Source organism: Nyctibius grandis, chromosome 1 (genome assembly GCF_013368605.1).
Source record: "Nyctibius grandis isolate bNycGra1 chromosome 1, bNycGra1.pri, whole genome shotgun sequence".
NCBI classification, from domain to species: domain Eukaryota; kingdom Metazoa; phylum Chordata; class Aves; order Nyctibiiformes; family Nyctibiidae; genus Nyctibius; species Nyctibius grandis.
Genome location: NC_090658.1, coordinates 78,048,869 through 78,062,206, shown reverse-complemented (window position 1 = coordinate 78,062,206; position 13,338 = coordinate 78,048,869). Strand labels below are relative to the sequence as shown.

The 13,338-nt window shown below is 44.8% G+C and overlaps 1 protein-coding gene across 7 annotated transcripts in view; it reads right to left on the bottom strand.

The window, feature by feature from the left end:
* Positions 1-7,696: 7,696 nt before the first annotated feature.
* The window catches only part of FYN (FYN proto-oncogene, Src family tyrosine kinase), a 150,155-nt gene continuing 144,513 nt past the window's right edge, over positions 7,697-13,338 (bottom strand). For all 7 annotated transcript variants that reach the window (XM_068404295.1, XM_068404735.1, XM_068404827.1 and 4 more), the window contains one exon: positions 7,697-10,565. In XM_068404295.1, the coding sequence (XP_068260396.1) occupies positions 10,357-10,565 (209 nt within the window). In that variant the 3' untranslated portion in view covers positions 7,697-10,356. The remainder of the gene's footprint in view (positions 10,566-13,338) is intronic.

Sequence of the window (13,338 nt, the reverse complement as noted above, 5' to 3'; positions counted from 1 at the left end):
GCACGGCACGGCACAACGCAGCGGCCGCGGTGGTGGGAGAGCCTCTGCGGGGGAGTGACACTTTGAAGCTTAAAACTCTCTCGCAATGCCTGCGTGCAGCTCGCTGCCTCTCTCGTAGGAAGCCAGGCTGCCTCTGCGTGAGCCCCCGCAGATGAATAACTGCAGGGGAAGCCCGGCGTGATCCCTGACTGGTGTGCCTCGCCGGGCAAGTCATCCTTGGCTTTTCGTCCTCGGTCGCTTACTGTCAGCGCCAAACGTTAAACCAACTGTGATTCAGACTACTGAAGGCAATCACATAATGGGTGTAAGAACTATAGAAAGAACAACAACAAAAAAGGATTTCTAGTCTGTTTTTTTCTTTTAGGTTAGACTTCTAGACACTTCCAAGTTTCTCTCTACACCCTCAAGGAGCAGAAACTCGCTTCTACAAGCTGCAACCCTTACGTATTTGCACAGCTCCTGAAAGCCGAGTAACGCCGGCGCTGATGGCACAGCACGGTGGGGTTCAGATAGCCCCAGTCAGCCACGCGGGCTGCCTTGTCGGCACAGTGCCAGGCTCCACATCAGCGGCCCCCAGTGCACCCGCTGGACGCAGCTGCGCGTCCCAGCCTACACCGCTTTCCTGACCCCCCGCTCTGCACAGCTCCCTGCCAAGAAGCTCTTCCTGATCTTTACCCTACATTTTCTTAGTTTAGCTCTAGGAGGAGTCTGACTTGGCTGCAACTTGCGCACGGCTCTTCATCCTCTGGGCGTCCATGGCCTGCCGCCGCATGCTGACTTAACGCTTGATCGGCCAGCCTGTGTGCGTGGGGACGTCTAAACCACCCCCAAGGCCCTCACTCGGGCAGTGCCTCTGCTTCTCCTTCCCGTGGCACTGGGGGTGGAGGAGGGAGCTGCCTGCTCGGTGTTCTGCCGGAACAGGCCCTCTCTGGGCACCTGCTGCTCCGCCAGCCCCACTTCGTGGTCATGAGGCGAAGCCGTGACCCAAGCACTTATTTCCTCTTGTCAGGGAGTGACTGCCCACATTTCTGGAGGGAAAAGTCAAGTGGCTGGGAGCAGTGCGTGCCCCCAAGCCGAGCACTAAACACGATTGTATCGGTGGCAGTGCAGTGACACCCCACAGCCTGAGCTTACCTTCCTCCTGGAGAAACCCCACGTCAGCCCTGCCATCCCACTGATGGCCCTGACCCTCTCCTTCCCTCCCTCCTTCCCTCCTCCACCAAGGCATGGGCCAGCAGGATGCCAAGCCTCCCTTTTGGGACGTCCCAGAGTTGTCCTTCGCTGCCTCCAGACTGCCCGGGTAGTCCCTGCTCTGCCAGCGGGTCCCAGACAGACCCAGACACGATGGGCGGTCAGTGCTTGTGGCCAGAGAGGCTGCATTACAACCACAACCGTTTGAGTCAGCTCAAGGTTTAATCCCTCTGGTTTGGAACTCAAGTGATGGCTCTGTTGCACAGATGTTTTGTGCTATGAACACCCGACAGCCGGCATTTTCAGCAGGGCTGCGTGAGCCCTGAGTCATGGTAAACCTGGCTCTAGCAGCTTCCCAGTTCACTGGCCTCCCCGCCAGCCTCCCACCTGGGAGCAGTGATGGCCCTGATGCAGCCTGTGCGCCACAGTGGGGAAGGGAGGTGAGGGCTCAAGGCCACACAGGAGCCAAAATCAGGGCATTGGTGAATGTAGGCAGGATCGGAGAAGGGAAGGAGAGCTACTCTGAGGAGTACCTGACCTTCCTGGGGCTTACGTGAAGGACTTGCATAGTGTCTGCAGTGCATCGACCAGCTCCCCAGGGAGTGCAGGCAGCCATGGCTGGGCACGGGGACTTGGTGGGCAGAGTCTCCCACGGGGACATTACATAGTACCCGTACTTGTGGGGTTTGTTTCTAAAGGCCTGTGCTGTGTAGCCATCAAACACCTCTCCCTTCACACAGTGGAGCAGCCACCGGTCATACCCTGGACATTGGGGCTGCAATACCCAGCAAACAACAGTGGCCACCTGCCTCCCCTGTAGACAGCTGCCAGCTGGCCAGAGGAGGGTGATTGTGGCTGTAACCCACTCCAGCCTGCCCCAGCAGAGCTTGGCCGGGGTCCCTGTCTGGTGGGGTGCCCAGGGGCTGGCATGCATTTGAAGCATCCAGGACACGGCTGGACAGAGAAGTCACAAAGCCTCAGGCTGTTCATTTTCACACAGAATCACACACACAACCACAGAATGATTGAGGTTGGAAAGGACCGCTGGAGGTCATCTAGTCCACCCCCCTTGCTCAAGCAGAGACACCTAGAGATGGTTACCCAGGACCATGACCAGCTGGGTTTTGAATATCTCCAAGGATGGAGACTCCACAGCCTCTCTGGGCAACCTGTGCCAGTGCTTGGTCACTCTCACAGTAAAAAAGTGTTTCCTGATGTTCAGAGGGAACCTCCTGTGTTTCAGTGTGTACCCATTCCCTCTGGTCCTGTCACTGGGCACCACTGAAAAGAGCCTGGCTCCGTCCTCTTTGCACCTTCCCTCCAGGTATTTATATACATGGTATGATGCCCCTGCACCTTCTCTTCTCCAGTCTGAGCAGTCCCAGCTCTCTCAGCCTTTCCTCATACATCAGATGCTCCAGCCCTTTCATCATCTCTGTGGCCCTTTGCTGGGCTCTCTCCAGTAGCTCCATATATATTTTACTTGGTCACCTAGAATTGCCCCTGGGAATTAATGCTATCTATCATCTCACTCATCATTCGATCTCCTGGTGTCATTTCCATCCTGACCACTTGCACATATCTTCATTTGAAGTGGTATTTGTGGCCCAAAGAAAGGAGTGCAGAGCAGCCGGGCTCCTAAGGACATGATGTCTGGGGAATACGCTGTGAAATCTGGCCCTTGTGCGAGCACTTTCAGGTCCAGAAATCACACCAATGGACCTAATGGTGTCTGCAGCCAAAGGACCAGTCTGTGTCTCCTTTTTAACTTGCCAAACCCCAGAAACCAGCAGGTACTTGGAGCAGTTCCTCTCTTTTGAAGTTTATGTGCTTTCTTAGCAGCCTGAGAAAGAGAGAGAAAAAAAAAATGCTTGAAAGACAGTCTCTGCTAACTGTGTTAACAGCACTGTCTGCTGAGTGGGTTTCAAAGCAAAGATGAGGTCCAGCCCAAACCTAAGCACCCTCCCACAAAGTTGTAGAAACTGCTATCGATTAACTTGGTTTTGGATTAGGAAACTTAAAGAGAACAGATATCCAAGTTTATTTCAGCATTTCAAAAGCCTCCCCTGTCCCCAAAACTGAGGCCATCCTAATTACTTTCTGAAGGCCTATTTTATATTTCTGAAATCTTCCTACTGACTTCATGAAAGCCGGATAAAACTCTGAACTCTTTAAAGTTAGTATCTCATCTGTACATTATTTACAGGCAGAATGTGATGCGTCATATTGGGCCCGTCATAGAAAGTACAGATTAATATTCCAGTGCAGGATGAATGTTCTCATTGGCAAGGCAACAAACATGGAGCTTTTTTATAAAAAGTGGTTTCTAGTCCTGCAGGAGCTGTACTATTTCTTTTTTGATTAGGAAGATAATGTCAATATCGAGTGCCGCTTCTTGTGTTTCCCACCGCATCTATGTATTCAGAGAACCAAATCATAAATGTTTTTGCTTACGAATGATTAACTGTTCACACAAAGCATTGTCACGTTGCTCCACTTTTAACACTGGTGCTGTGAATTAACCTGGAGACATTGCAATGGGCATTTAATCCCACCTGCCTCAGTGTAACGCACACAACACACTCGCTCCAGTTCTCTGCATTCGCTTGCCCCTTGTCGCTTTTGTACTGCAAAGGAAACTGGGGCTTTCTTCCATGTCTTGCTGTTCAGATTGCTTGGCACTTGCCTACAAAAATATCTTCCACTTATTTTTTTTTTAAAGCTCTTGCTTTGGCATTTTTCAGTCACGCCCTGGAGAGACACCTGAAAGGAAAGAAAACAGTACCTGAATGTTAGCTTGTGCAGTGCTTCTAATTAAACCTTGCATAATGACAAAAACCCTCCTGCCATTTGTTAAGATTTTCCCCACAGCATTATGCATCCTCTTAATTAAGAGCAGAAGCTAAGTAATACCTATTCTATTCCCCCTTGCTTCCAATTAGTCATCCATTGATCATTACCCACTCAACATTTGACAATTAACAGAGCCCTCACTTTCCGTGAGACTGGGACGCAGAGTCCTTCAGAAATGACACATCTAGAATAACGTGAGGGGAGCTGTGTGGGCGAGTACTGGGGCGAGAGGCAGGGGGAAGGGGAGGAGAAGGCCACCCAAGTGGAACAAAAGGCATGTGACATATGCAAATGCTCAGTATTCGGTATGTGTTTTATACGCTGGATGTATATGAGGTCATATACAAAACTCAGCTGGCGGCTGTGCTGCTTTTGGGAGGCATGCGGTTGTGAGGGAACACTTGAGTTCTCGTATGATCAAACATACCTAGTCCTCCATCTTTAAGATGCAAAGCGGTTCCTGATTTGGAGTTAGCATCTGCTTCTCTGTCGTCACCAGGGCTGGGGACTGTGGGCTGTGTCAACACAGCCCCTGCCAAGTCACCCCAAGAGCCATTTGCAGCTACACACAGCCATGCCCGAGCTGCTGCTGATGGCCAGGAGCGTGGCAGCTCTGGGAGGCAAAGGGGCCTCCAGGGAAGCCACAGGCCCCTTCGGCATCCACGCTCCCCTTCGGGAGCCTGGCCCAGCGGCAGGGACAGCCCCGGCCCCTCCAGTGCCAGGAGGGGCGTGCTGGGACCACCGCACCCCCTTCCCAACACCAGGGACTCTTCCTGTACAAGCAGCAACTGCGAGCTGGGGAAATCCAGCAGCGCAGCAGGGCTGGAAGGCAGCCCAGAGCCTGAACTGTGGCGGTGAATAAAGCGTGGGGGATGCCAGGGATTTTGGGCAGGCCTCCTGCATGAGGGTGAGCCCCAGGGTCAGCGAGTAAAGCTACAACATGGTCAGAAAGCTTCCCTGCATCTTTTTCCCTTTTTTTATTTTTCCAGATGAAAATCCATCCAGTACAGGGCTCAGGGATTTTGTGTAAAGCTGTGACAATAAGTAGCTGAGCAAACTTCACAAGACTCTGGGTGTGGGGGCTCAGCAACAAATGCTGATGCACAAAACAGCGTACTGGAGCCCTCAGCAAGCTCTAGCCTGGACATAGAGGAAGGAGATAATCTCATTTCTTTGCTCTTTGCCCTTTTAGCTATTCACAGAGCCTAATGCCGAGTTATTCCCAACAATGAGCCGAACAATCAAACTCCCATCTGGCCTGGTCAGGCAGATGCAACACTGGCCTCTCAGTCACAGGCACACCAGCCCTGTGATTTTTTTTGCTTACGTTGAATATATAGTATTTTATTTCCCCCCACCCATAACAGGGAAGATATTTACACTTGGCAACAGAAACTGCAGTTGAGGCTCACCAGCCTGCTCTAATCTGATCATCTAAATCCCCGGCCACAGGGAAACACAGGCGCTGCGAGCACAGCTGGTGCTGCACCCTTCGGATCTCCCTCTACACAACACGATGCACAGCCTACCAGCTAATGACCTGTTTTTCCTGGCAGGGCACTCTTCTCCCCTTTCTGCCCTCCTGCATACTCACACTGCAGGCCCTGAACTGCAGCCAAGCCCTTGGGAGAAATGTCTTCCCTCCCTGACTTTGAGATCAGCTGCAGGTCGCTCTTTGCAGCAGCCAGAGACCGACAGCATCACTGGGCTGAGGCAGCAGCGCTTGCTGCTACCACTCCTGTCCTGGGCTGGGAATAGGGATTACAATTGATCAAGTAGTGGGAGCCAGGAAAAAATAAAAAAAAAAGGAGGGGGGAAAAAAAATAAAGCAGCTCTTTTGTTGCTAACACCATTCTGGCCTCTAATCTGCTCACATCCTGGTCTTTCATTTTTGTTAAGCATTCAGCTGCAGGGGAGGAATACAAGGAGATGGACTGATGTTTGTGTAGGTATAGATGTTTTTGTGTGCTAATTGCTTTTTGAGATACAGATATATTTATATACACACACACAAGAACACTGGTTGTATTAAAGTCAACAGAAAATATCTCACAGACTTAAGTGAAGCTAGCATTTCCCCTCTAACATGCAAAGTGAATGCATAATGACAGCAATAACCTGGTTTTAGCTGTCAAAAGTTCTGACAAAGTCAGAAGCACTGAGAGGGAGAGACAGACACCCTACACCAGTGGCATCCTGTCAAGGAGCCTCTTTCCCTTTGTCTGCTGAAAGGGTACTGCTGCAGCAGGATTCATTCCGTTCCAAATGAGTTTCCTCTGCAATACCACCCATATGCTGTATGTGCAGGTATGTACATATATTATATATATTTTACATATAGAAAAGCAAAAACCCAAACACCTGCCCTGATTTGGTTTGTGCAGGAAAATCTGAAATTGAAGTGCCGCCTTCTTCAGTTAAGACAGCAGGGAATGCTGGCCCAATTGACAGGAGTCACTTCATTGATAAAATTGCCCTGTGTATGAGTCACAGGAAATTATAATCGCTGCTTACCGAGACTGCAGAGCACAATGAGATTTCTGAGCTACAAACAGACTTCAATTATTCTTGAAAGACAGACAGACCCTCAAACTGACACGATTCGAGAAAATAAATATCCTTTTGTCTGCACTGCTTGTGGTAATTTCCCATTAGACAGGAAAAGCCTCCTTTGATGAATGAATATTGTCTACACATTAGAAGAGGAGCTACTGTATATCTTCTAATAGCTCTAGCATGCTTCGGCTCAGCCTCATGTGAGGCCCTTAAACCCCTCGGGTACAATGTGGTAGCATTCATTAGTGCACAGCATTTTTTATTGCAGCATTTGAGAAAAGGAAGGTGCATATTAAAATAAATTTCAGCAACTTCCTACTCACCTTGAAGGTATGTGGCGAGGTCAAATACATTTAGCAATCTGCCTCTCAGTCTGCAGGTAGCCCTTTCCAGGCTAGAGGCTTCAGGAGAAACACTTGCACTGGAGACAGATTTTCCATTTATGATTATTCTTGTAATTTTAGCAGTTAATCACTTCTCCATTTTGTATTTACTTTGCTTTTCTACAGTGGTAATTAAATCAAAACCAGAACATCAGATAGAACTAAGTTGAACACTGTTTGCAGAAGTGAAAGAATATCATGTTAGTGCCTTTGACAAACTTTGGACATTTTTGAAGACTCACCAAGACTCACGTCATTTCCTTCTCATGGAAATACATTAACAGGCATTAATCGTACTAACCGTCCCTTTCGCGGTAGTGTTGCATTTCCGCCTGTCATTTATCCTGGGACTGATACTGGATTAAGCTTGGCTGGGTCACCCCACGGAGTCCTTTCAGCTGCTGGTAGGTCACCTTTTCCGGAACTTCGCTGCCACACCAAGGATCGGTGGGGAGTCAGGAGTGCTGGTAGGGGTAGTGTTTGGCCAGTTGTTTTTATCTGAATGGGATCTATTCAGCCTTACATTAAAAAAATTATTGGAGAGAACAGGAGATTTTTAATCTGACAATTCAACTTTTACAGTCACCACACAGCTATTTGTGGTGTATACATAGTGCTTAAGAAAAGGTTTTTATTAATTTATAGCAAAAATGCTAACAACCTTGTTTAAATTTTTGCTAATGTTTTTATTTGAGAGATTAAAAAACCCAAACAACAAAACTCCCAACATTAAGAAAAAGAAGCAGAAGAGCTATCGATGAAAAATGGTCTGGATTTGCCACTCAACAGTGGCACCAGTCTGCACACAAGCCAGCTGCAGGCAGAGATGCGGCAGAGACCAACACGGTACTTGTAGACCAAATGCAATACAAGAAACGACAAACCCAAGAATCAGAAGTAAAGGCCATAAAACCCCAACAACGCCCCATCTGAGTCTTATTTCCAATGAGAAACATAGGCAAAACTAATGTTTTAGGCTCATCCCACATTACAGATGGAAACTGCACTTAAGTTTGTGGCACAGCAAAGGCTGTGAAGGAACATGGCAGAATGGCCATGCTTTGCCACCAAGCACTGGGCTGAGTACGTGACATTTTGGTTTCGCCAGCCTGGTGAGCTACTATGGAGTCGTCAGGTCAGTGGATGACGTTTTAAGGCAGGGGGGTAGCTGTGGAAAAAAGAGGACCATGATTTGCTTTGTAAGTACTAAGAGGAAGCTAAAAGTCCAACAAGAATTACGGCCTCTTCAGTACTCCACAGCTATACGTACAGCAACATTGAATATACAATGTACATAACATTACTTTTAGACTCTATATGTAAAACGTTAATCAATTTATCATGGAAATCTGGTAACAAGCAACATTGCCATATAAATTCACACTTCAAGAAAGGCTAAGTGTGGAACCTTTCTTTGCAAGAGGATTTTCAGTCAATGTTTTGTATAGAAAATATTAAACCAACAATGATAATTTGTTCTCTGACTCTCAATTCATTATTGGGTTAGTTTTCAGGAATGGAAAAAGGTTTTCTTTAGAAAATGCATGAATATTCAGAATACGACTTCACAATCTAAGTATTAAATAATTAAAAAAAAGTTTCAGCTGTCAGGAAGTCTTACTTGGCTGCAATATTTTAAAGCAATAACAGCAATACAAGACATAGAAAATATTTTCCTGCAACACTTGCAAATGTAAAAGCATTCACATTAAATGCAACAGAACTATTAAAGAATAAACTGCTTGTAGAACAGAGAAATGAGAGACTAGCTATGCATTCAACCATCTTCCTTACAGTTGAACTCCAGCTGTTTAAAAACTTATTGACTTCATAATTTGGAAAATGATGTCCCATAGGTCTGCATACTCCTATGAAATGTGATGCCCCAAATGGCATGACACCCCTTCTTGAAAAGTTTTGATCTCGTCTCCACCATTACCTCCACAGTTTAAACAAAAGAACAACTATCCAAATGTAAAATGCTCTTTTTTTTTAATTACTAAATTAAGAAAGTTAAACAGTCTTAAAATGTAAACTTGCAAATAAACCATAACAAAATGTAATTAAGACTTTAAAATTTGCAACTCAGTATTAAAAACTCAATAGAAATAGAAAGGAATTTTTTTTTTGGTTAAACGTAAGTAATTCAAGGCTGGTACAGACAACTGAAAAGGTAATACTTTGTTCTGTGCGTCCCCCATGAAATGTAAAGAAGTGCATAGTAATTCCACTGGAGAACTTGCAGACAGAGAGAAAGTAATTTCATTAGCAGTACAGGACATTTAACACACTTCTTTTACAATGCAAAAATGTTACACATAAAACAGAAAAATCCTAGTTGCATGACCAACAGTTTAGCAGGTGGACATGGCTAAAATGCTATGATTTTAAGACCATCTGAATGTGGTTACACTGTTGAATAAATCCCTTCGAAACATTTCAGTATACATGTTTTGATACCAGAAGTCCTTGCAGTTTCGATTTTCCAGTTCAAACGGTGATGGTGTAGTTTTCTCACTTTAAATATGTTCGTTTTAATTTCAAGAACAAATCATCACACACTTGTCAAACATTGGAAACATTACTGTAAATACAGCACATGATTCCTGAAAGAGCAAAGTTACAACCATCTACAGGTACATAATCATAAACAAAAAGTGCAATCCAATTTAAAAAAATCATGCTTGGCAAAAGCCAAAAATTAGATCACTGGCTTTTAGAATCCCACCAGTGTTTTCATGTCTGCAGTAAAATTATCGCTTTCTGGGTACTGCTGCAGCAGGATTAATTCAATTCCAAATGAGTTTCCTCTGCAATAGCACCCATATACTGTATGTACAGGTATGTATATATATTATATATATTTTATATATAAAAAAGCAAAAAAACCAAACACCTGTCCTGATTTTTTTTCTTTTAATTTGTTAAAACATGAAAAAAAATGTTTTAGACAAAGAGGCCACTTCTGGAAAAGAATACTTTTAGTTGAATCAGGAGGAGACTAGTTAAAATCACATAGGTTTTGCGTTTTTAAAAAAGGAAAGCACTAGGATCAGTTATTGGCACTGAGTTACTATTTACAATGAACAGAGGTTTTGCAGTTTACGTAACATCAATACAATGCAGTTTCGGAGTCTTTGATTAAGAAAAAAACAAGTGTTTTTCTCCTTTTCATCAAGGACATTCAGATTATTAGGACAAGTGGTTGTAGGCAAGGGCTGCGGAAGTTCCCAGCTTCAGCCCCTCCTGTGCACGGCGGTGCTGGAAGATGCTGCACTCTGCAGAAGCCGATCACGGAGTTGGAAGCTGAAGGACAGGTGAGGCAGGGTGAGAAACACCTGGTAATTCATGACAGTGTCTGGAGACCAGGGATTTACAGGTTGTCGCCAGGCTGGTACTGGGGTTCTGTCGCAGTGAAGTAGTCTTCAAGGAAACCCTGCAAATATTCGAAAGTTGGACGCTCCTCTGGGTCTTTTTTCCAGCAATGGATCATAAGCTCATGCAAGGAGATGGGACAGTCCTGAGGACATGGCATCCGATAACCACGTTCTACTTGCTCCAAGACTTCACGGTTATTCATGCCTGTAAAGGGCAGACAAATCCATACTATTAAATTACAGGAAAATTAACCTGAGTGTAACTGTATCTACAATACATACTGTTTTCTCTATCATACTCATTTCTTTTGGTTCAGACAAGCAAAACAAAACCACTCCAAAGTCCTGTTTCAGCTCTTCATCTACTGCAAGGTAACCTGGATTATTTTCTTTCTCAGCAGAGGGTTTTATGATCCAGTGATGAGTAAAACTGCTCCAATGGTTACCCTCTTGGCTTACTCACAATGGGCAGGATTTGACATGTTCCCTCCCCAACAACAGTAGCTGTGAAATATATTATGTGAAGTGGTTAAAGAAAATAACAAATACTATTCAAAATTTGAGAAATTAAAATGAATTTTTGAAACCCTCACACTGAGCGTGGGCCTTTCCTGAAGTGCTCTGTGAGGTCATGCTGCAGAGACTTCAAGACAAACTCTGCCACTTTGGGCTGCCAGGGATGTCCAGCAGCATTACCTTCAGCACTGGTTCAGAACCTTACTACTGCTGATGATCTGCACTCCCTCGATCTGTGCTGGTTAGTATTGTTTCTATCGTATTCCACTGTTCCATCCCAACCCAGAAGAGAACAAAGCTGCTCAGAAGACAAGTCAACCACCAAGCAAAACAGCTCCACCGCAGAACCATAGCTCGCTCTCACAAAAGGTAAAAAGTTTTATTGCCATCATGCTTGTCTCTAAGAGGGAAGCCAGGCCCTTTGCTACTTTGTCTTTTCTATGCAACCCCTTCAACCCTTGATTCCTCTGCTGAAGTGTTTTTCACTGTAAATTAATTGCAGTCAACCTCAGGTTTAGTTTAAATAGCTCTTCCAGTAATTCTTTTGGCTTTTTAACAGTACCAAGAGTAAGACTAGCACTGCAGGCATGCAGAAGAATTGCAGAGAAAGCACGCACATTGACTGCAAGCTTTGTGGCTTGCCAGTAGGCAAGCCGTGCCCCAGTCCTCTGCTGAAAAACATCTGCAGGTTTCACTCCCCTGACTTAATGGATCCTGCCAAGTAGCTCTGCAGGAGAACTAGGAGGGACACTTAAGTTCCTCCATGACCAAATCTAGAAACCAGCACCTTGATGTTGCTCTTTCTGTTAGCTTATCCTCCCACTGGCTTCCATGACACCATCCTTCCCTGGGTTTACTCCACTCTGTTCTCCCGGGGTGTCCTCTTGAAGAACTTTCTTTTCCCACCTTCAGGACCCAGGGATCTTCTCTTTTCCCTCTACCCCATATTTTTGGTAAACTTAGTTGTGAGAAATAATTCAACCATCTTCTTCAATACAGATTTACTGGTCTACTCTACGCCTTGACTAGTGGGAATAATACCCTTACACTGCATGGCATTTAGGCTGGTAACTTAGCTGTATCCTTGGATTTGGTTTTTACTCTGTGCCCTCATGTCCTGGCTGTGTTTAATTCTTAAAGATGCTTTGAAAGAAGCATCTGCAAAATACAGCCTTTCCTGACCACTGACATCTAGATTCTCACCCACTGTATTTTTGGTGTTAAATCTTTTATGAGAAGGACCAAACACTTTGTATGGCACCTAAAGTGGTCCATGGTTAGGACTCCACAGAATGATGAAAATAGAGTAATGATGAAAATAGAGTAATGATGGTCCTCTGCAGACATCAAGATTCTGCATGGAGTTAAGGTTCTCCTGTATTATCAACTGCAAACTGATGTTGTTAGGTCACACAGGCTCACGAACAACCAGAAAAGCTTGCCACACACTGAACAAACTTTTGGGTGGACAAACTTTTGGGTGTTCCTCATTATCCAACAGGAACATTTTCAAACGTATTCTACTTTTTTACTAAATTACAAAACAGTTCTAGTGGTCTGTTAGTCATCACCAGCCCAAAGGCAACACCAACCCAAACCTTCTGGCCTTGCTGTTTTCAAGATGCTACAAGAAAAAAAAATGGGCATTTTGCTCACATTGTGTTCTCAATATTAGTTTTTTTTTTTAAATTTGTGCTTTGAACAAAAAACTGCGCCCCGTTTTCATATCCTTGTCTTTGAACTGGCTGAATTACCTCATGTTTTGGGATAAGAATTTCTTCTGTGCTTTGCTTCCTTTATATATTAAAGGCTACAAAAATAAGTGTTAGCAGTAACTCATCTGTTGTATGTACCTAAACCACAAACAAACCGCATTCTTTGTTTTTATTTTTGCAGTAGCCCTTTAAGTACAACATGGGTGGAAGCAACAGCAGCAGAAAAGCTCCTTCCCTACTGATTGTTATTCTAAGATATCAAATGTTTGGTATTTTTATCAAGTGCATTACTCAGTGCTGCAAAGCACACTCTGAAACTTGATAACGAACGGTATGCTGAAAGAAAAACCCTGAGGAGAGAGAGGGGGGAGGAAAAACATAAACAGCTCTTCACTTCTCTTTTTTTTTTAAAAAAAAAAAGAGAAAAAAGAACATGAAAGAGACATTGCTGTCTGAAATCATAGTCATTTTTTTGTCCCTGGAAAGTCAGTGAAGCCAGGTTTTGCTCATCACAGTATAATCCAGGAAAATGCCCTTCTTTTCCTTTCTCCTTTCCTCTCCCTCCCAGTAAAACCCAGATATGAAACTAAATCATGTTCCTCATGTTTCTCACTGGAATTCATATATCCAGCTGCAGCACCTAGGACTTGCCAAAGAAATTCTGTTGGTTTTGACATGTGCAAGTAATTTAAAAATGAGTTTCAAATATATTTTTTTCAAAATTGATTGGATTATTAGTCAGACTTA